This window comes from Macaca nemestrina, chromosome 9 (assembly GCF_043159975.1).
Source record: "Macaca nemestrina isolate mMacNem1 chromosome 9, mMacNem.hap1, whole genome shotgun sequence".
Classification (NCBI taxonomy): Eukaryota; Metazoa; Chordata; class Mammalia; order Primates; family Cercopithecidae; genus Macaca; species Macaca nemestrina.
This window is the reverse complement of record NC_092133.1, coordinates 132,384,606-132,409,098: the sequence shown is the minus strand read 5'-3', so window position 1 is coordinate 132,409,098 and position 24,493 is coordinate 132,384,606. Positions and strand designations below refer to the sequence as shown.

Below are 24,493 nucleotides of genomic sequence, written 5' to 3'. Positions count from 1 at the left end.
GGTCCTCCCTGGGACCTATTCCGCAAGTATTCATTTAACACCCACATTAAGTCCAACACGAATTAATCTATCCCAGGTTATCTTCTTCCCCAACAATGCTGAATGCCTTAAGAAGAGCATGTCTATTACCAAAGAGTTTAGCCTCCTCCGGGGTATAGCCAGTAAGGGCACAGTTATCTTGTTTGGACCTCACCTAATAGATAAATGTGATTGTGAAAGGTAACCTCCCAAGAGCAAAGAGAGTTATAAAAAGTCAAACAAAATTAACCAAGCCACCCACTTCCTGTCCTTCTACCCTGTATGTCTGCTTAAAAATAAAAACAAAACAACACAAAACATTACCAAGCAAAACAACATGGAGGGAAAGAGAAAAGGTGAGACTCACTGGCATACTGTGGTCATATTTAGGTTCTTCCACTTCAGAATCAGCTCTGCTCTAAGGCCCTAGGGTTATCGCAGGGTTTCAGCTTAAAAAGATCCACAGAGCTAAAGAGACCGTGGAACCACCTAGCTCTGAGATGCAGAAATGTGCCCACAGGGCCCTGTTAGGTAGGGAGTGCCTCAGAATACAAATCAAAGACCTTGGGCAGGCAGGCCCCAACTTACCGTATTATAAATAGAATAGGCAGCAAGAACATGGAATAAGGATTGTTGCCTAGAGAAAAAAAAAAATTACATTAAATACAATTTAGTAATTTCACATATTTTAAACATTACAAACTTAATAAAGACTGAAAACAGATAATCCAGATAAAATTACTAATGTAATAAATTATCCCAAGTTCAAATTCAAAGACTCTAAAAAGTCTAAATTCAAGACTAGATAATATTCATTCTGAAAGGATTTATAACAAGAAAACACAAAAGACTTCAAAATTCCTTAAATGTGCTGCCCTCTTTTGCTGATCTATCTCACTTTGAGACCCTTCTGACAGAAGCAGCTGGCTTGACAGAATGGTGGAACGTCCTTTGAGGGCTCAGTGACACTGCCAGCAAGGTACAATACCCTGCAGGGCTGGGGCGATGTCCTTGGGATGCTGAATATGCTCCATACCAGGCTCCAATACAAGGTGCTGTTTCTCCCAAAGCCAGGATTCAGGGGTCCAAGACTCAAAGGCTGGAAGTAGGAGTGGCTCATCATTCTCACTAAAGATCCACTAGCAAAGCGTTTGCTTCTTGCCCCTGCAAGCTTGAGTTCTGCTGGTCTAGAGATCTTAGTTCCAAAAGGAAGAATGCTTCCACCATGAGACATAACAGTGATTCCACTGACCTGGAAGCTGAAACCGCCACCCAACCACTTTGGGCTCCTTATGCCTCTGAACCAACAGGCAAAGAAGGACGTGCCTGTGCGGGCTGGTGGGATTCTCCTGATTACTAAGGGGAACATGGGTTGTTATGACACAACAGACACAAGGAGGAGTATATTTGGAATGCAGAACACTTGGGGCATCTCTTACTAGTATTACTGAACCCTGTGATGAAAGTCAATGGAAAACTACCAATTCAGGCACAACTGCTAAGTCCAGATTTTCAGGAAGGTTTGAGTCATCCCTCTAGGTAAAGAACCACAACCATCTAAGGTGCTTGCTGAGGGCAAAGGGAATATGGAATAGGCAGTGAAATGGGACATTAAAAATACCACCTGTGACCACACGACCAGTCACAGAAATGATCACTACAAATGTTATGAGTATTTCTTCCTTATTTTGGTGTAAATATATTTGTATATATACCAACAAATATTTTCTTCTTCCCTCTCTTTTCCCTTATCATCTAACATAAGGTATCTTAATGATAGTCAACTTTATACCACAGTGTGTAAGTTACAGGATACTAAAGCAGAAGTGTGATCATCTCCCAAGGACTTGGCATCCTCATGTGGGGAAAGAATTCGCACATTTCAGTTGTGAGCAGAATAGTGGCATCATGTTAGGTGGAAGGAAGACTTGGTTACTATCTTACCTGGAAATTTTTTAAGGTGGTGTGTGTGAGTGCCAAGTTGCCAAGGCTGGACTACAGTGGTTGGCTCTGGGTGTCAACTTGGCTAAACAACAATCCCCAGATATCCAAAACACTGATCTAGGTGTCACTGGGAACGTATTTTGTAGATTGATAAAAATCCATGATCTGTTAACTTTAAGTAGGAGAGATTATCCTAGAAGATCTGGGCAGGCCTCATTCAATCCATTGAAAGGCCATAAGGGCAGATTTGAGGCTTTTCTGAAGAGGAATCTCTGCCTGTGGCCAGCAGCTTCAGCTCATGCCCGAGGCCCAGGCTGTCCTTTCCGATGGCCTGCCCTGTGGATTTTGGCCTTGCCTAATCACCCCCGACAGCTGGAGAAGACAATACCTTGAAATGTCCTAACATATATCTCCTATTGGTTTCTGTTTCCTGGTGAGACTCTCTGACTGACATAGAGATCAGCAAAAACTGTACTTTTCATTTATAAGTTGTCATAGCAATGATACATCAATTCATTAATTCCTCATTTCATTTCATTTCCCTTTTTTTAAAAAAAGTTTCATTTATGCGTGGGGGTCAAGGTTATAGAGATATATTTATCACTGACAAAGTTTTTACACACTGTCATTCTTCTATGACTTCTAATGAAAGTACCACATTTCTAAGAATTCCCAGATTATAAAATGAGTCTTTACCAATTTTATAGCACGTGCTATGTCAAAGGTTAAAAATTTTAAGTTAAATTAGATCTTAAGTTTCACACAACATGGACGCAAATGATCTGCAAAAGCTTAAACCTTTAGGACCTAAATCAAAATTACAGTCTATAAAGGCACTCTAATTTTAAGTTAATAAAGACTATTTATAAATGCGATTAACATTTCATAATATTAAACTTTACTTACTTAACACCATATCTGTCTCTAAACATAATGTGGTCCCGAAACGTGCGGTTGACATCCAGGTCTATTTGTCTGATGTCAGGTGAACAGCCCCGTGCTCTGTGTTTTAATTTCTGAAGAGAAAAAGAGAGGGGAGAACAGATTTTTATGGAAATTAGTTGTTGAAAAGTCAATGACAAATAATAAAATAATTCTCATTAAAAAGTTTTTGGTTTAAAAAAATCATTCAATGGTTAAAAAAATCAAAACTATATATATAAAAAAAGTACAGAATAGAAAATTTCCCTCCCCTCCATTCCCCCATTTCTCCTACTCCCTGCTTCTCCCTCTTCCCCTACCTTCCTTCTCTTCCATCCTATCTAGTTAGATTTTAATTTAGGATAGAGAACTTTTCAGAGTTTGCACTACTGAACTATGTGAAAGCTCTTCATGGCTGAGCCATGCAGCCTGTCATGATTTCTTGTTTCTTTCCAGGATGATGCTTTTGTTTCCCTTGAAGCTAATCATTGCCTTGTTTCTCAATGTGCTTCGTTTCCCACCTAATTCAATCCCAAGCTCACTATAAATGGTATAATCTCCTCAGGTGATGTTCAGGTAGAGTAGGTGTTCCACCAGCTTCATCTTGCTGTCTGCTGCTCCTGCCTGTGCGGCCCGACCTCTGGGCCCGCTCTCACCTGTGAGGCCCGATCGCTGGGCCCGCTCCCGCCTGTGCGGCCTGACCTCTGGGCCCGCTCCCGCCTGTGCCGCCTGACCCTCTGGGCCCGCTCCCGCCGGTGCCGCCTGACCTCTGTGCCCGCTCCCGCCTGTGCGGCCTGACCTCTGGGCCTGCTGCACAGCCTAGGTCCTGGAGCCTCCCTTCTCCAACTGCTGGGATGGTTTTCTCCCATGTTGGGCCCCCTGTTTCCTGGTCTCATATCTTTTTTTCTCAGGTTCTTCCCTTGCTCTGCAGGAACACATTCTTTAGTAGCTCCTGTGAAAGGCTGTATGGAAGATAAAGTTTTTGAAACTTTGAATATCTGATCATTCTACCCTCTTATTTAACTGTTTGGCTGTTTTAGAATTCTAAGCTGGAAAATACTTTTGCTCAAAATGCACGGCTTCACTGTCTTCTAGCTTCCAGTGTTGCTATTCTAATTTGTGTTTCTTTACATGCAATCTGCTTTTTCCTCTCTAGAAGCTTGTAGGAGTTTCTCTCTCATGTTTTGAAACTTCACATTTCAGTACTGGGTTTGGATCTATTTTTATCCACAGGGTTGGGCACTTAGTGAATCCTTCCAATCTTAAAAACTCCTACCCACATCTTTCAGCTCTCAGACATCTTCAACAATTCATTTGTCAATTTCTTCATCTTCCCCTCCCCCCACTCCCATTTTCTTTTTCTGAAACTCTTATTATTACAGTCTGGGAACTCCTAGGCTATCATCTACTTTTCTTGTATTTTTCTGTATTATTTTGCATCTCTTTGCTTTTATAACTGATATTCTGGGAATTTCCTCAATTGTCATTTTCAATTAAGTTTTTCGTTTCTAGTATTTTTATATTCATAAGCTCTGTTGTTTTTGAGTGTTCCTTTTTATAGCATTCTATACTTGTTTTATGGATGCAGTATCTATTTTTCTCTGAAGATATTAAAAATAGTTTTTTAGGCCGGGCGCAGTGGCTCACGCCTGTAATCCCAGCACTTTGGGAGGCTGAGGCAGGCGGATCACAAGGTCAGGAGATCGAGACCATCCTGGTTAACACGGTGAAACCCTGTCTCTACTAAAAATACAAAAAATTAGCCAGGCGTGGTGGCCGGTGTGCCTGTAGTCCCAGCTACTCGGGAGGCTGAGCCAGGAGAATGGCGTGAGCCTGGGAGGCGGAGCTTGCAGTGAGCCAAGATTGTGCCACTGCACTCCAGCCTGGGTGACAGAGCGAGACTCTGTCTCAAAAAAAAAAATAGTTTTTTAGTTTCTCTTCTTTACACTATACTCTGTTTCTTACAAGCTGCTTTCTTCATTTGCTTCCGCTTATCTTTCACATTAGCTCCCTTCTTCAAATGAATGGCGACATTTCGTTTTCTGCTTTTATTTAAAAGCGGGACACAAAAAAGCTGCATGCCTGGGTAAGGCTTCCTGACTGTGATCCTGCTTGTGGAGGGATCTGGCCAGGCAGCTGGACTGGGGTTCCCTGAAATCAGTACCTTTGAGCTTATTTTCTTAGGCTGATCACATTCCCCAGAGAAGGCTCTTCCAATCTCCTGTCAGGAAGACAAGCACCTGGCTGCCAGTGATCTGGGAGGTGAGTTGAGGAAAAAGGCTGGACTGTCCAAAATTTAAACTACTCAGCTCCTCTGCTTTCATGACAGCAGTTCACCCGCAGCAAGGTCTGTGTTTTCCCCAGTCCAGAGGCCCTCTGTTTCATCCTCGCCAAATAACAAACCTCCAGTCTTGGGCCAGCACTGAGGGGGCTAAGGAGCTCTAACTGCTTCTGAAACAGACTTTCAACCACTTCTGTGTTTAGCTTCACCTCCACTTCCAGAGTTTCCTGCAGTTGGCAATTACCAAGCCTTATGGAGATTTTGAGCTGTTAATCAGGTTGCTTCTCCAATTCCCACTGCCAGCCTAGGACTGAGCTTCCTCAGGTTTGCTAAGTTTACTAAATGTCTGTCTGCAATCTCGTTTTCCAAAACTGGTAGCTGTTAAGCATCTCCCATTTTCTCATTTCTGTGGGTTTGCCTTTTTATAATAAAAACTCTGTCAATTTAGTGGCATTTCAAGGGAAAGGGAGCTAAATGAGTATCTTGAATCTCCCATGTTTAAACAGATGGGAGATTAAAATTTAACCATGTTTAATATAAATAAGAATTTATATACTATGTTATATTGACCCATTTACCATGTACTGGTAATATGGACTTCTGCTTGAATCAATTCCAATAAATATATATAAAAACATAACTGTTCCTGACTTCAGCTAGAAGTGGAAAGAAGGCTATCTGTGCACGTCTGGAATAAGTATGTGTGTGTTAAGTGTTTTATAAGTCTGTGTATTTTTGTGTATTGAAGTTCAGAGAAGGAGCTTCTGCAGCTTTTTAAAACAGGAAGAGCAGCCACAGTATGCTTCAGAATTCTAAAGACAGAGGAAGACATTTAGAGTATTGTATTAGAATCATACGGCCACTAAAACATTATCGTATATTATTTCCGAAAAAGGTGGTTCAGAAGATTTTTTTTTTTTTTTTTTTTTTTTTGAGACGGAGTCTCGCTCTGTCGCCCAGGCTGGAGTGCAGTGGCCGGATCTCAGCTCACTGAAAGCTCCGCCTCCCGAGTTTACGTCATTCTCCTGCCTCAGCCTCCCGAGTAGCTGGGACTACAGGCGCCCGCCACCTCGCCCGGCTAGTTTTTTGTATTTTTTAGTAGAGACGGGGTTTCACCGGGTTAGCCAGGATGGTCTCGATCTCCTGACCTCGTGATCCGCCCGTCTCGGCCTCCCAAAGTGCAAGGATTACAGGCTCGAGCCACCGCGCCCGGCCCAGAAGATATTATAAAAATTTAGCTTGAAAAATAAATCTGTACATATTTGTTCTCTTCCATCTTTTTTTTTTTTTTTTTAAAGATAATGGGCAAGGCCAGGCACAGTGGCTCACACCTGTAATCCCAGCACTTTGGGAGGCCGAGGCGGGGGAATCACAAGGTCAGGAGACCAACACCATCCTGGCTAACACGGTGAAACCCTGTCTCTACTAAAAATATTAAAAAAAAAAAAAATAGCTTGGCATGGTGGCAGGCACCTGTAGTCCCAGCTACTCAGCAAGCTGAGGCAGGAGAATGGCATGAACCCAGGAGGCGGAGCTTGCAGTGAGCCAAGATAGAGCCACAGCACTACAGCCTGGGCGACAGAGCAAGACTCCGTCTCAAAAAAAAAAAAAAAAAGATAATGGGCAAGTAAAGAGGTTTCAATTATTGTTCTACAGGCCTCCTTGTAAAAGATGGGATGTCAAAACACAAGAAGAAAATGTTTGACAAGACATGATAAAAGAAAATGCCTTAAAAGTTAATAGGAAGGCAGAAAAGATGCAAACGCATCTATAATATCAGTTCCTCCAGAGGACAAGAAAATCTATCATAAAAAAGGCCTCGTAATGGAAGAAAAGCCTGGGTAAGTACATAAAAAATAACAGGTCAGAAATACTATTTATGTCCTAAAATGTTTATAAGCTAATGCATGGAATGCAGGAATCAAACATATTTTTTTACTCCTGAATGAAAAGAGGTAAACAGTTTCTAGTTACCTCTGAGATTAGGTGGGTTGAGATCCACGAGTGTCACAGTAATATAAAAATAAAATTTTATTTTAAAAATTGAGATCAAATTAACCCATAAACCTGAGGGCAGAAGTACAGTGGGAAGCATTTAGATAAAAAATTAGCATTATTGGCCAGGCACAGTGGCTCACGCCTGTAATCCCAGCACTTTGGGAGGCCAAAGTGGGTAGATCACGAGGTCAGGGAGTTCAAGACTAGCCTGGCCAGCATGGTGAAACCCCATTTCTACTAAAAATACAAAAATTAGCAGGGCATGGTGGCGGGCACCTGTAATCCCAGCTACTCAGTAGGTTGAAGCAGAGAACTGCTTGAACCCAGGAGGTGGAGGTTGCAGTGAGCCGAGATCACACCACTGCACTCCAGCCTGGGCAACAGAGTGACACTCCGTCTCAAAAAAAAAAAAAAAAAAATAGCATTATCATTGTGAGTTTGGTCTATGAGATTACTGAGCCACACTAAGGCTGTGGATGAGGCTGTTTTCCACTGTGGTCTGATCCTATACCATCTGTAAGTTACACTGCTAAATTCAAGAGAGAAAAATAAAAATGAGACAAAAGAAGAGAAAAACATATTAGATGAGAGCAGCCAAGACAACTTGGATCATAATCCTACCTCTGCCACTTGCTAACCCTGGGGTGAAAAGTCACTTAGCCTCGCTAAGCTCAGTTTCCTCATGTGTAAGATAAATACAATAATAATGACAAAACCTGCATCTTGGCATTGTTGTAGGAATTAAATGAGGTAATTCCCATAGAGCACTTAGACATAAAAGTACTCAAACAATGTCAGCTCTCCTCATGGTAAAGTAGGAGATATCCTACTTTACCTCAAGGTAAAGTATTTAAAATACGGCAACATGAAGCTTCAAGTTAAAACTAATCAGATCCAAGTTGGAGGGAGGAGATCAGGGAAGGTCTTTGCAATGTGCTTTGAAACTCACTAACCATTTTCCTGCCTGTGGGAAACAAAGCCCCACCAAGACACCTCCTACTCCATGAAGTCTGCCTGGATCATAAAGGTGATTTCTTTTTTTACTTTCTTTTCCACTCCTACTTTTACAGTATTTATCACAGACTATTATTAAATATTTCTATGCAACCACGTCTCCTCCAACCTAGAAGAAAAGATTCTTGCCACTGTACCTATTCATCTTCAAACGTTCTTCAATACCACCCACAGAGCTTTATGCGCACAAGAAAGGACAAACAGGCCACCAGGGGAACGTGAAGGACTGAATGTTTATAATATGCTGGGTCCAAATAATTTCACCCATCTGAGAAAAGGCTCGGCAGATTAAGAGAAAGTCGTAGTTTTATTCCTACTGAAGTTCCAGTTCATGGAGGATGTATGGAGAGAGAGAGAAAGAGTGGATGAGAAAGGAAAAAAAAGTTGGCTAAATAATGATGCTGGGGGAAACTCAAATAGTAAAAATAATATTGATGAATGTTGAAAATTATAGGCTTGAAGGAACTGACAGGCAAGTCATTCTTTTGTTGTAGTTGCTGTCAGTTTTTACTAAATGGTTCTCTCATATTAACTGGCCATCTGATAATTTTACTCTACATAGAAAAAGTCTAAAATATAACATGAAAACTAGAGTCCTATTAGCAGGCAAGCTGGGTTGAATAGTGTCCCTCCAAAACTCATGTCCACCAAGAACCTGTGAATGTGACCTCATCTGGAAATAGGGCCTCTGCCGGGGTAATCAAGTTAAGATGAGGTCATCCTGGATGAGGGTGGACCCTACATGCAATAACTATTGTCCCTATCAGGAAAGACAGACACACATTCATAGAAGGGAGGACGGCCAGGTGATAAGGAAGACAGGGACGGAGTGATGCCAAGATGCACTAAGGATGGCAGGCTACCACTGGAGGCTGGAAGAGGCCAGGAAGGATGCCTCCCTAGAGCCCTGAGAGAAAGTGTTGTCCTGCTGACACCTTAATTTTGGACTTCTGTCCTTGAGAACTGTGAGAGAGACAGTTCTGTTGTTTTAAGCTACTTAGTTTGCGGTACTTGGTTACAGCAGCCGTAGGAAATGAATACAACATGTAAATTGCTTTTTCTTTCATTTTCTACTTTCATTATTTAAACAAATACTAACAGAGCACCTACCATATGCTAGGTACACTGTAGTAGGTGCTGGGGTTATATTTCATATTATGTTCTCTCAGACATCTTTTTTTTTCAGCCTGGACACAGCAAGTTTAATGTCTCTGCTGTACATAGAATTAACACCCTTTCCCCTCCTCATCCTTATGCTGGCAACAGGATATGCACTAGAAAATTTGGCTCTTAAGAGTCAATGAATAAAAGGATGGGCTCATACACCTTCATAGCTCTTTTCAGAAAGGATGCTTATAATTTAAAGGATGTCCTAATGGGAAGGAAAGGTACAGGGCAAGAGGCTGTTTCACATTTTAGTCCATTAGTCTTTGGCAGAGCCCAACCAAGGCCAAATTCACCTAGGATGCCCAATGGCTGTGGGGATCTCCACAGGGTCAAGTAAGCAAACCCAAATGAACATGTTGGATTAAAAAAAAACAAGATCTAGAAACTCTTGAAGGAAGAGCTTCACCCTGAAAAGGGAAGAGGAAAATGCTTGGAGGGGAAGGGCGGAGGGTCAGTGTGTGATCTCTGCTGTGGTGGTGGGCAGGGGCTTAGGAGTTAAGCCAAGGGTGCTGAAGACACTCGGCGGCAGTGGCTCTCTTCTCAGGGATCAGCTCCAACATAGGCAGTAAGAAATCTGTGAACCCATAGAACTTCTGGGGAAGGTGCCTCGCAAGCTCATTGTGGCAGGAAAATATTCCAAGGAATTTTTCACCAAAAAAGGTGACCTTAAACATATCACGAAGCTGAAACCTTGGGGGCCTTTTTGAGGTTCTAGTGGAGAAGTATGAGTGGTCTCAGGAAGAGGCAGCTGGCTTCAGACATCATTTTGAACACTGTAAAACTATGACACTAAGAGCAAATAGCTAATCAACAGTCTAAAATAATTGGGAACTCTAAAATCCTGAAATATAAACTCTGTGTAGGGTCTGAATGGCTAAATTTAAAATGAATTAACTATTTAAATTATCCAGTAGGTTTCCTTGTCATCTGGATGAAATTTTACCTGAATGCATACACACACACACATACATATATATAAAAGAAAAAAAAATCACAAGAGCACCAAAGCACCTTTTAGAATAGGCTTTAGGTTTAAACCATAAATAATTTTTATTTCTGGATATAGGATCATGTTATCTGCAAACAAAGGTAATTTAACTTCCTCTCTTCCTACTTGAATGTCCTTGATTTCTTTCTCTTGCCTGATTGCCCTGGTCAGAACTTCCAGAGGATGTTCCAGAAGATCCTTGTCTTGTGCCAGTTTTCAAGGGGAATGCTTCCAGCTTTTGCCCATTCAGTATGATATCGGCTGTGGGTCTGTCATATATTTTGAGGTATGTTCCTTTAATGTCGAGTTTATTGAGAGTTTTTAACATGAAGGGATGTTGAATTTTATCAAAGGCCTTTTCTGCATCTATTGAGATAATCAAGTGATTTTTGTCTTTAGTTCTGTTTATGTGATGAATCACATTTATTGATTCATGTATGTATGTTGAACCAATCTTGCATCCCGAGGATGAAGCCAATTGGACTGTGGTAATAAGCTTTTTGATGTGCTGCTGGATTTGCATTGATCAAGGATATTGGCCTGAAGTTTTCTTTGTCGGTTGTATCAATGCCAGGTTTTGGTATTGGATGATGCTGGCCTCATAGAATAAGTCAAGGAGGAATTCCTCCTTTTTCATTTTTTAGAATAGTTTTAGTAGAAATGGTACCAGCTCTTCTTTGTACCTCTGGTAGAATTCAGCTGTGCATCCATCTGGTCCTGGGCTTTTACTGGTTTGTAGGCTAGTTATTACTATCTCAATTTCAGAACTCATTATTTGCCTATTCAGAGATTCAATTTCTTCCTGGTTCAGTCTTGGGAGGATGTATGTATCCAAGGATATATCCATTTCTTCTAGATCTTCTAGTTTATGTGCACAGAGGTGTTTCTAATATTCTCTGGTGGTTGTTTGTATTTCTGTGGGGTCAGTGGTGATATCTTCCTTATCATTTCGATTGTATTTGATTATTCTCTCTTTTCTTCTTTATTAGTCTAGCTAGTGGTCTATTTTATTAATTTTTTCAACAAACCAGCTCCTGGATTCATTGATTTTTTGAAGAGTTTTTCATGTCTCTGTCTTGTTCAATTCAGCTCTGATCTTGGTTATTTCTTGTCTTCTGCTAGCTTTGGGGTTTGTGTGCTCTTGATTCTCTAATTCTTTTAGTGGAGATGTTAGGTTGTTAACTTGAGATCCCCCAAAAGCTTCTTTAGATGATAAGCAACTTCAGCAAAGTCTCAGGATATAAAAATCAGTGCGCAAAAACCACTAGCATTCCTATATCCCAACAACAGGCAAGCAGAGAGCCAAATCATGAATGAATTCCCATTCACAATTGCTACAAAAAGAGTAAAATACCTAGGAATACAGTTAACAAGCAAGTTAAGGACCTCTTCAAGGAGAACTACAAACCACTGCTCAAAGAAATCAGAGAGGAACAAACAAAAGGAGAAACACATTCCATGCTCATGGATAAGAAGAATCAATATAGTGAAAATGGCCATACTGCCTAGAGTAATTTATAGATTCAATGCTATTCCTATTAAACTACCACTGACATTCTTAATATAATTAAAAGATATATATTTTAATTCATATGGAACAATAACAAAAAAGTCCGAAAAGTCAAGACAATCCTAAGGAAAAAGAACAAAGCTGGAGGCATCACACTACCCGACTTCAAACTTTACTACAAGGCTACAATAACCAAAACAGCATGGTACTGGTATAAGAACAGACACACAGACCAATGGAACAGAACAGAGAACTCAAATATAAGACCACACACCTACAACCATCTCATCTTTGACAAACTTGACAAAAACGAGCAATGGGGAAAGGACTCCCTATTTAACAAATGGTGCTGGGATTAACTGGCTAGCCATATGCAGAAAACTGAAACTGGATCCCCTTCCTTATACTATATACAAAAATTAACTCAAGATGGATTAAAGACTTAAATGTAAAACCCAAAACTATAAAAACTCTAGAAGAAAATCTAGGCAATACCTTTCAGGACATAGGCACAGGCAAAGTTTTCATGACGAAAACACCAAAAGCAATTGCAACAAAAGCAAAAATTGTCAAATAGGATCTAATTAAACTAAAGCACTTCTGCACAGCAAAAGAAACTATCATCAGAGTGAACAGACAGCCTACAGAATGGAAGACAATTTTTGCAGTCTATCCATCTGACAAGTCTAATATCCAAAGTCTACAGGGAACTTAAACAAATTTACAAGAAAAAAAATACCATTAAAAAAGAGGGCAAAGGACATGAACAGATGCTTCTCAAAGGAAGACATACATGAGGCCAACAAACATATGAAACAAAACTCAACAACACTGATTAGAGAAATGCAAATCAAAACCACAAGATACCATCTTTGATGGCGATTATTCAAAAGTCAAAAAACAACAGATACTGGCAAGGTTGCAGAAAAAAAGGAATGCTTTAACACTGTTGGTGCGAGCATAAATTAGTTCACCCATTGTGGAGACAGTGTGACGATTCCTCAAAGACCTAGAGGCAGAAATATCATTTGATTCAGCAATCTCATTACTGGATACATACCCACAGGAATATAAATCATTCTGTTATAAAGATACATGCACGCATACATTCACTATTTACAATAGCAAAGACATGGAATCAATCTAAATGCCCATCAATGATAGACAGATAGACTGAATAAAGAAAATGTGGTACATAGACATCATGGAATACTACGCAGCCATAAAAAGGAACAAGATCATGTCCTTTGCCAGGATATGAATGGGGTTGGAAGCCATTATCCTCAGCAAACCAACACAAGAACAGAAAACCAGATACCGCATGTTCTCGCTTATAAATGGGAGCTGAATGATGAGACTACACAGGCACATGAGGAGGAACAAAACACAGTGGGGCCTGTCAGCGAGGGGTGGTGGTGGGAGGGAAGAGCATCAGGAAGAATAGCCAGTGGGTGCTAAGGCTTAATACCTAGGTGATGGGATGATCTATGCAGCAAACCACCATGGCACACATTTATCTATGTAACAAATCTGCAAGTCCCACACAGGAGTACTCCTGAACTTAAAATAAAAGTTGAAGAAAAAAAAAGTGTTGACCCTCCCAAAAAGATAGCAATTTTTATTTTTTCCCATTTATTCCATATTAATTTTTTGTACATATTTTCTAAGGAACGTATTTCAAAATCTATGGGTCTAAGATTCTTAGATGTAAATCTCTTACTCCTTTCAAGGGTTAACAGAAAATTTAGGTTCAGAAAGGGTATAGCTGCGAGATGACAAGGAGATAACATTTAATGCATTACCTAATTTAAGAAAAAAGTTATTACTCAAAAGTTTAACTTTTTATTAATCAATAATAAAACCTAGAGATACCCTAATAATCTTGGGGCAAAGTCATCTTTTTTTCATGCTAGAAGAATCGTACACGGCAGGTGTTGGTTAAACTGAACTCTGTTGCTGTTTCCCACGAACTCTCAAAGTGATGCCGCAAATCACTTCATTAACACCATGTGGCAAACAAGCAGCTATAATTAGGTGTTAGTCCACTTTCCATGCAACCATGTCCCAACATTGATTATTTAATTACTTTAATTGACTTATGTATTTGAAAAGCACTTGATACTTATTGATACAAACAATAACATTTTTACTGAAGTATCTATTTAAAATTTAAGAAGTATTCTGCAATCCAGAAAACAAATAGACCTCCAAAACCTCCAATGCAATATAGTTTTAATATAATTTTAAGTGATCATATGAATATCTCTTGTCACCTTGAATGCTAAAAGAAATGGATTTTACTTTTTAATTTCAAAATAACAAGTTAGCTTTAGCTACTCACACTATACAGGTCCCTTGTTTCTTCTTTCATTTTAGGGATCTCAAGAAGGAGGGCCCAGACTTCACCTCTGAGCTGCAGTGGTATTCCTTTGTAAATTCGCCTATGAAACTTATTAAAAGAAAAAGAAACTGAAGGTTACAAACTGACAAAAACTTAGACTAGTCTCTAGAGTCAATCTTGCTGATATTTGTTAGCAGTGTATTTCCAAAGCATCTATGGCAATTAATTAATACATTTCAACATGGCACACTGAGATACTGTCATCTGTTTTTAAGATTCTAACAGGGAGACACAGACAAAGAAGGAGAGAGTATAACAAGAAATTGTTAAGAATGCCCAATGCATGAGCATGTTCAGGCCATTACGGAAGTGTCCCTTAAGTGGCACGAAAGCAGTCAGTGCTCTTTTTAAAGGTGTGAACATCTGATTTACACATTCCCTGATGGTATAATTAACTTCTTACACACTTTCTTCCTTTTATCCCACACACCTAAAAGATGCTCCAAACAGCAAAAGGGTTGCCTTGTCCCCAAAATGTCCTCATGGAATGTAGAGTGCTGTCTAACTCCTAATCTCTTTCCTACCACCTTCTCACTGGTCTCTCTAGAAGATACCAAGCTTCTCCTCATCTATCTGAAACCTCAGTAATCCTATCGGCAATCTTCAGTGTTCTCTCTCTCTCAGACACTCTCATTCCCCACCCAGCCACCCACCCCCACCCCTCCACCCACCCCCACCCCTCCACCCCCGCCAGCTGCCCTTTCTCCTTCTTTTCTCTCCTCTTTTCAGTTCTTGCTATTTCTTCAGGAAAACCTTTTTCTTTTTCTTAAATGACACTGATGCTATCTGATAAGACAAAAACGATAAATCTCCATAAAGACATCACTTTTGAATGAAATTAGGCATAAAACAACAGTATCATCAACTCCCTCCATCCTTGAAAGTCTACTGCTATTGCCCTAAGATTCTTAAGTTCAATATACCTCTCCATCTTCTTGTAATTAATTTTTTCCTCAAGTCTAATTACTCAGAATAACATAAAACCTATTACGGTCATCACAATGTTGTACATAACACTTTGAAACTTAAAAATAGATGTCCAAACAGGGAAGTAATTAAATAAATTATAGCAGAAGCCCTTCAGGTATAAACTGGTACTCTTATTATCACCATAATACAGTTGAATGTTATGGTTCAGAAAATAAGATGCCAGTTCTAATAACTGAGATATTGAAGAGCTGCAATAACCGTACACAAGGCTTTAACTTCTATTACACTACTTAGATTTTTTTAAATCTAAGTCATAAGGCAGCTTTAAGAAACTTCAATCACGTGGTTGAAGGTGAGTGACCAAGTCGAACAACTTTTATTAAAAAACAGTGAATACTGTAAAGTTGATTCAAATAATGACTTATAAAATTTGTTTTGTTCTTTTGGTATAAATATAGTATGCTTCGAATTTGAAATTTCAGCAGATAGTGACTACAGTCATATAAATTTTAATCCCAGGCGATCACTTTAACTGGAGGAGTATGTACAGGAAGGCTTCATGCTGATGATAAAACTAGACTTGCAACATTTGCCTCATGCTCGACATTTACAACCATTAATTGCAAACTGAGTGTGGTTAAAAACAAGTGAATTTAAGACTTGTTTTCCCAAAGGAAGTTTATGATCTATACCACTTCACAATTATAGTAAACTGTGATTTTAAAGTAATATCATCCACAAAAAGTCACTTCAAATTATCTTCTAAATTTCTAGAGTAAAGATGTCATACCACAGGCAACTGATTTGAGTATCAGAAAGTGTAGAAATCACTGCAAATGCTAAAAGTAAAATTTTAATAGGAAAGCGTAATATGACCGAACAAGTAAAATGACATTTTTAATAAGTAACATAAGAGCTCTGACACTTCTTAAGCTATATTACTTGAAAAGCCTTCAGACATTATTTTGTTGCTATTGCTCAATTGTGTACTCAATAATTGTACGTAAGTTACTGTCCACCATTTATCCTAAAGTTAAATCTAGATTTAGGAAAAAAACTCCATCAAACAGATGTGATTACATTAAAAAGTAGGAAATTTTGGGGTAGAAATAAAAAATTAATGGTCCCTATACTAGTACAGAGCTAAAATTAAAAATCAGGCACATATGGGAAAGGTTAAGAAAAAACACTGATACAGTGTCATTATCATCACCCATGGCAACAATTAACCCAAACTTTTACTGGGCATTTACCATGCACAAGAAACTATTTTAAGAAACTATTTAACAACTATTAGAAACTATTTAACAACCATTTAAATAAGAAACTATTTAACTAGTTAAACTTTTATTTTATCCCTTCCCTTTAAGCTATTTATGGATATTTACCTCATTTAATTATACCAACAATTCTATAACTTTAATTATACCAACAACTCAATTTTACCGATGGAGAAAGTGAATCACAAAGAGGTTAAATAACTTGCCCAAAAGTAAGCACAAGATGTTATAAAAGATGACTGATTTTACAGTTCATTAAAAAACAAGGACCATCTCCCAATGTCCATGGCACATGGAACAAAGACCATCTCCCTGTGTCCACGGCACATGGAACAAAGACCATCTCCCTGTGTACATGGTACATGGTTTTGCCCCACTGGACTTACTGAAATACATGGAATAGCGGACAGGAAAGTGTTAAGAAAGCCCAAGAGCAGAAAGCACTAAAATAATGATAATATAATTACACCAAAAACTTAAAAGGAATATAAAAACGATGTCTTTGGAATCCAAGCAGTAGGAGGTGACAAAACAAAATATGTACACAAAATCACATATAGCAGAAAAAGAAATTATAAGACCCTAAAATAAAAATTTTCTAATTATGCTGATTGTTTTTCAAATACTTGTACTATTACTAACTTATTACAGTTACACATCTTTCTTCACAAATTTTCAACTATCATAGAAGTTTTAGAAACTTTATAAAACAAAGTAGGAATTACATCCAAACACAACAGTTTGGATGAAATCTGCTTATTCCCCAGAACAGTAGTCCAGTTTACAGTTGTTGATAATCCTTCAACTACAGAGCAGCATTTCATCTTCTCCACATCAGCCCCATAATGTAGGTTCAGTGCACGGGTTCCACTTACAATGGAAGTAAAACAAGATACAGAAGAAAAGTATCTGCCCTAGATCAAAAAGTTCCATCTTATTACAAATTCGGGGACTTTCTGCCAAATCACACTGTCTTCTAAAAATTACCGCTTTATTAAAGTGGCAGAATTTATCAGTAAAAAGTGATAGCTGGTTGTCCTCAACTCATAAACGAACATCATTCATTCATTCTAAAATGATACTTACAATGAATGCCTGCTTTGTGGCCAACGCTTATAAGGTCCTGTGGCTACAAACATGAAAAAGATCTGTGGAGCTCACAGTGTGGTGGGAAGAGAAATACATAAGCTGATAATTTTAACTTAAACAGAGAATCCTTTATCATAAAATACAGTCACATGCATGAACTGCTAACAGTGCTGACGGGGGAGGTGGTGGTAGAGACAGACTCCCCAGTGAGCCAGTGTTCAAAGAAGAATGGTGGGCATCACACTGTCTGGATCTGCAAGAGAAGCTATCAGGGAGTGGCTAGCCCTTCTACAAAAGGATACATACAATTCTAAGAGAGAACTAGAAAAAGGTTAGGGACAAAGTTGCTGGGGTGAGCGCCATGAATCTGCTGTGATGATCACTTCTTATGGGTCCAACACAGGCACTGCCATCCTGAGCCTATCTTAGAGATAACAGAAGAAAGGAGGAACTAATCCTGTGAGAGGTGGAAAGGATTTCCTTTAGACAAAATGACAATAAACTCATTACTGAATAAGAATGTGCCAGGAAGGGAAAAGTGGGGGTGGGAGCAGGGATGTGGATAATGATGAGTCCAACAGTAATAATAACAATAGTTAAAGAACACTTTATTTATTATGAGCTGACACTACGCTATGTGTTTCTAAATTAATTTATTCATTGTAATATTACTGCATCCCTAAAGAGGTAGGTGCTATTATTAACATATCCATTTCACAAATGAAAAAATTAAGACATAGAAAGGTTAGGTAACTAGCTCAAAAGAAACTGCATCACAAGAACTCAAATTCAGTCTGAGTCTGACTTCAGAATCCATACTCTTAACAACCATGATAAAGAACTTCTACATATTGAATTTTAACAACATTTCAGTATTCCAATTTGAAAAGTATTACCTTTAAGATTCTTCTACAAATTTATTTCATAGATATGATACATAAAATCTTTAAAAAGTCTACAGTAGTCCCCCAGAAACATTTAAAAATCTATCAACTTAAAAAAAAATTCCAACAAATGACTAATGTTTTCAGTACCTTTTTCTAAACCTTGGTGATTCAGTGACAAGTGTGCAATCCACATCATTATGACTGCCAGTGAGTAAACTTTTCAGCCCAGCAATTCTAGCTGAGTTTTGTGCGAGTGTGCGCCATGAAACAGAGGCTCACTCGAGCTGCTTATGCCTTTTACTGCCTCTCCATTTTCTCTAATCATCCCCGCTCCACTGGCTCCTTTGTTTCTGCCTTCAAACAGCAACAAGTCTCCCAAATCTGCATCTAAAAAAGTTTTAAACCATCCACAAGGCCCTACTGTGTTAACTACATTCTACTTCCCTGACAGACACCAAAAGGGAAAGCTGGCATAAAAGATGTTAGTTAAATAAGTTCTAAGTCTGGACATTCTTTTGCTTGTTGCTAACAAGCTGTGTAACCTTAAGAAATTTATTTCTAAGCATTATGCCTCCATTTCAAGTATATCATGACCAGTTAAATCATAATGGTCTCCACTTAACAGAGATAACTTCACTTCATAGACTGTATTTTTAAAATACAGGCTGGGCACAGTGGCTCCTGCCTGTAATCCCAGTGCTTTTGGAGGCTGAGGCAGGATAAACATTTGACGCCAGGAATTTGAGATCAGCCTGAGCAACACAGCAAGACCCTGTCTCCACAAAACAAACAAACAAACAAACAAACAAACAAACAACATTTTTTTTTTTTCAATTAGCAGGCATGGTGGTGCCTGCCTATGGTCCCAGCTACTTGGGAGGCTGAGGTAGGACAATCACTTAAGCCCAGGAGCTGCAGGCTGCAGAGAACTGTAATTGTGCAACTGCACCCCAGCCCGGGCAACAGAGACCCTGTCTCTCAAAAAAAAAAACAAAAAAAAACAAAAAAAAAAACACAAAAAAAATTAACAATACAATACTACTGTACATAGGGAGGCAGTCACTGTGAGAACAGAGGCAACATAAACAATCTTAATGGAATTTTTTTTTTTTCCATTAAAGCTTGGGTTCTAAAAATCCAAATATTCCCTACCAGAGCTATATTTTTATTTCAAATGTTTTTAGAATTTCTCTGTATTACTACTATAAAAGTAAGTAATCTGTGGAGAGAAAACATACTTCTCCTTGAAAGACAAGAAAAAAAATGCTAGTTTTTTTACTTGAATGCAATTTAAAACTAGGTGTGAATTGAAAGCAGTAATTCTTTTAGAAGGTTCATTCTGTTTCACACCAAATTGGGCCATATATATCACCAAATCATTCTAGCATTATAGTTATGGGAGAGTGCTTCAAAATTATACTTCAAAGAAATGGCACTGCTAAAATCTCTCTTAATGGGAACTGCATTAGCCAGAGTTGCTGTCAGAATTGCTGACAGCAGAATTCTGCCCAGTAGAACTGCTCATTTTTAGAAAGGCTTACATACTTTCACAGGCATATGTATACCAGAAAAGAACATAAAGCCATATAATTCTACAAATATTTTATTAGAATGAATGTGAGATTAAAGGATAGGTGCAATGCATTGAAATCTACCCTGTAATTACCACTTGAGCAATCTTTTCACAAAGATGTAAAGTAGTTGTCAAATGTAGGCCAATGTGAGACTGCAAAATATTAAACAAGAGAACAGATGTTGTAACTAATATTCTACTTTGAACCCAGTCCTTAGAAACATCCTGAGTTCAAACCTTATGCTAATAACAGCCAGTTAATAAAATCAACAACCCCAAATGAACTCACTCCTGATGAAAATAAAGTAATATAAGAGCCTGACTAAGGATATTTAGTATGCTCAAAAAGAAAAGGCTCATTAGCTCTGTAAGATACCCATGTCAAAAAGATTCCCACGGTTAAGTTTCATGTGATTTAAGATCCCTCTTAAAAATTCATACCTCATATTAAAGACCAAATAATCCTACAGTAAAGAAAGAAATCTTGCTTAATTTTGTTTAGCTCAGGTTTTCCCAACTTTATTTAACCAGAGAGCCCTTTCCTCATTTAATAATAAGCAACACATACTGACTGCATACTAAGTGCCTGGCACTATTCTATGCTCTACATAAACTAACTTATTTAATCCTCACAACAAGCCTAATGGGGTAGGTAGTACAGCAGAAAAAAGTTAAATGCCTTTCCCAATGTCATGTGGCTAGGAAGTAGAGGGCTGGGGTTTGACCCGTGCTAGTCTGCCTCTAGAATCTGCCTCTTCACCATCAGGCTATACTACTGCTTCTGTTGAACTAGCAGAACCCAAGAAACTCATGCTCCCTGGAATTCTTATTGGCAAATGTTGACATAAGATAATTTGTACCTATACAAAAAGGAAAAGAAAGGATTACACTGAAAAAAGTGTGAGGAAATGGACAAAAATCCCAACAGTTAACTCAGTTGTGTTTTGTTGGCAGGACCAAGATTTCTTTTTTTCCTTTAAAATGTTTTTATTGTTCAGCCCTTCCTTCGATAAATTAATAGGGGTAGTTAACATTTACTGAATGCTTATTCTATGTAAGATACAATGCTAAGTGCTTTACATGCATTAAATCATGAAATCTTTGTCGCTTTGAAATGGGACACTATTATCTCCATTCTGCAGATGAGGAAACTGAGGCTTAGATGTCAGTGTTCTTAAAATATGGCCCATGAAATAAAAACGATTTTCATAATAAAACTATTTCTTTTTACCGTGCTGGCTTTTGCATGATCATAAAAAAGCTATGGTGAAACTTTTGCACTGATCATAGAAAAGCTATGGTGGTAAAAACTGCCAGCTCTTGGCACAAATGAAGGCAGCAGTAATGCTGTACTGTAGAATCAGTGATTCCTCACTCCATGTTTTAAAAAATCAGTTTAAATTAAGAATGCCCTCGATGATGCAGTAAAAAGTGTTAACTTGATTAAATATCAACCTTTGATGGAGGTCTCATTAACATAATGAGGAGTGATGACACAGGAGGTGCATACGGAGCTCTGTGCCGCACAACCAAGTGCAATGACTGTCTCAAGAAAAAGTGCTTACGATGAAATTGTTTGAATCATGAACATTTTCACAAAACACTGTTATTACTTGAAAGAATAACTAAGCAACTGTCACTCAGCATTGGGTATTTGGCAGGCATTTTCTCAAAAATATCTTAAATGAGCCTGTCACTTGAAGGAAGAGAACTGATAGAGTATTTACTGCCACTGATGATACCTGACCTTTCAAATAAAACTGACAGCTTTGGAAAACTTCCACCCCCAGGAGCTTGACATCTTCCCACTGTTTAAAGACTTTTCTGATGAGACGCCTGGTGATATTAATATATGTCAGTAATTTTCTCTAATTAACTTAGCACAAACTCAATGCAAGGCAGAAAGATTAAAAGGGAGGTTTGCTAGAAGCTTTTGAAAAAGAAGATTGCTCCTACTTGAGGGAATGCTTCCAGAGGCCAACCCTCTCTCTTTCTGAGCAGTATGACCTGTGGATATAAAGCCTGGAACTGCTCCAGTGATTCTGACCTCACAGGGAAGCCAACCTCAAGATGGAGCAAACAGTGCAGAAGGCAGAGAAGAGATGGAAGAAACTATGGCACAGGCAACTTCAATAAGCAGCTGAATTAAATCACTCCTGAAACCCATCCCACCTCTGAACCACCCAATACACACTCTTAAATGTTGAAACCAATTTGAATCGGGTATTATGTTACTTACAATATAAAAACTCCTAATTTGAGGCATATTGCTAAATCAAAATTTCAAAACCAAATATGAATGTAATACTCTTATAATTAAAGAAGAACTTCTACTACGAAAATCCACATTGAGTTTATATAGTTTCGTATGGAAATAACATTATTTTAAATTACCTTTTCAGTGTTCTTGTATTTTTCCCATCCTTTCAGCATTTTCAGCCATTTGGTAGTTCTTTCAATCTCCAGGTGCTTTTGCTAAAATGAAATTGAAATTCATTGTTATTGTTCGTTTCTTATAAATTATAAAAAACTTCAAAGAAAATGCTGCTTAAAAAAGAACTAAAAAGTTATGCTATATTAGCAGATACCCTATCTAACTTTTAAAAAGTTGGATAATCTCAGAACTGTATCAATACTAGTCCATAGCTAAAGTTAAGATTAATAGGAAATGCTCTATCTAGGTAAAAAGATAAAGATATTATTTAAATTTTCCAAGACTTTAAAAGTAACCAAAATATTGTGTATTCTACAAATTTAAACAAAAAAAAATTTTAATATTTTGAAATATTTTACAAAGGAACAAAAACACAACTTTGAAATTTAATTATCTTTTTTTTTTTTTTTTTTTTTTTTTGAGACGGAGTCTCGCTCTGTCGCCCAAGCTGGAGTGCAGTGGCCGGATCTCAGCTCACGGCAAGCTCCGCCGCCCAAGTTTACGCCATTCTCCTGCCTCAGCCTCCCGAGTAGCTGGGACTACAGGCGCCCGCCACCTCGCCCGGCTAGTTTTTTTGTATTTTTTAGTAGAGACGGGGTTTCACCGTGTTAGCCAGGATGGTCTTGATCTCCTGACCTCGTGATCCGCCCGTCTCGGCCTCCCAAAGTGCTGGGATTACAGGCTTGAGCCACCGCGCCCGGCCTTAATTATCTTATTTTACTGAATTCTAGTATATTGACGTTTTTAGTGAGAGTTAGTTTTTTAAAAGCAAAAGTGGCTGTTTATTTATTTATGGAAAGATTAATGTGTAATGAGTCTTATGCTAAGGAAAACTATTTAAAAAAATACTAACTACTAGTTGCTGCCCTAAGGAAATTTGACCAGGTGCTAAGGACAACGGACAAGGAACACACTGCGTTGTAGCAGGCACTGGTACTGGCAGGAAGGGCCACGCAGAAGGGGCAGTCAAATCCACCTAAGCATGCCAGAGAAAATGATCCCAAAATGAGGAACAGTGAGATTATTAGGGTGGGAATGTGGGAATGCAATGTGGGAAAGAATGTTCTAGGCGGCCGTGAGAATGCGTGTATTTTTGAGACAGCAGGGGCCGACAGCAGCTCCAAAGGGTTTACAAAAGCATCAGGACACCAGGCTGCCAAAGTTGGGGGAGGTCTCTTGCCTGCGCACTCAAGTGAAATTCAGGGGCAAGGCTGGGGAATGGGGAAAGTAAGATGGAAAATGCTCACTCTTCACTTCTTTGGCTTCCAGTAGAAGGAATATTTTTTCCTAAGTACCTGGGCCCATGAGTGTAGTAAGTATATGAATAAAAAGCAATGGAAATACAAGTCTACCCAGAAAAGGAAATCATTCTGAGGACACATTTTATGCTCAAGGATGCATGCTCACTGCCACCCCACGAGGTAGGTATGATCGTCACCATTTTACAATGAGGAAACAGAGGCATAAAGGGCTTAAGGGATTTGTCCCAAGTCACCCCTCTAGTAAGTGGTAGAAGACGGATTCAAAGCCAGGCAGCCTGGCTCCAGGACATACACTCCGAGCCACCACATCTCTGGCTCCCATCCTGTCCTCTGCCCTAGTTCAGGCAATCATCATTCCTGGATGGAAGCAGCAGCTCCTTACTGACTGTCTGCAATCCAGCCTCAAACAGGCAGGCATTATGCTGGCAGATGGCATATATGCCTCACCACTAATATTTTTAGACCTAAAAGCAGCAGAAAATTCCAAAGAAAATCCTGAATTTAGGAAAAGTATCTCACCAATGAGAACATTTTTATAGAATTTCAATTTTAGGCATATTCTTAAAACTCTTAAATTACCTCTTTTTACAATTTTTGTATGGGTTTCTCACAAAAGATGAGCACTCATGAGCAAAAGATATTATTTTATAATTCACATTTTTCAAAAGGCTAAGCATATTCCTCATTATATTATTAGTGATAAAATGTTGCAGATGGTTCCAGAAATATGTTTAATTTTAAAACTCAGTGGGGCACTGAAATCTAATTAATGTTTCTGCTAAATGTGACTTTAGAG

The 24,493-nt window shown here is 38.7% G+C and overlaps 1 protein-coding gene and 1 long non-coding RNA gene across 5 annotated transcripts in view; one reads left to right on the top strand and one right to left on the bottom strand.

The window, feature by feature from the left end:
• The window catches only part of LOC105490603 (USP6 N-terminal like), a 159,329-nt gene that overhangs the window by 34,814 nt on the left and 100,022 nt on the right, over positions 1–24,493 (bottom strand). For all 4 annotated transcript variants that reach the window (XM_011756397.3, XM_011756395.3, XM_011756393.3 and 1 more), the window contains 4 exons: positions 22,396–22,476; positions 14,183–14,290; positions 2,869–2,978; positions 607–655 (listed from right to left, as the gene is read on the bottom strand). In XM_011756397.3, coding sequence (XP_011754699.2) covers positions 607–655; positions 2,869–2,978; positions 14,183–14,290; positions 22,396–22,476 — 348 coding nt within the window. The remainder of the gene's footprint in view (positions 1–606; positions 656–2,868; positions 2,979–14,182; positions 14,291–22,395; positions 22,477–24,493) is intronic.
• On the top strand, positions 1,440–14,344 carry LOC105490602 (uncharacterized). Its single transcript, XR_011608276.1, has 3 exons — positions 1,440–1,557; positions 6,821–7,005; positions 14,218–14,344. It is a non-coding gene; the product is annotated as an uncharacterized lncRNA (long non-coding RNA).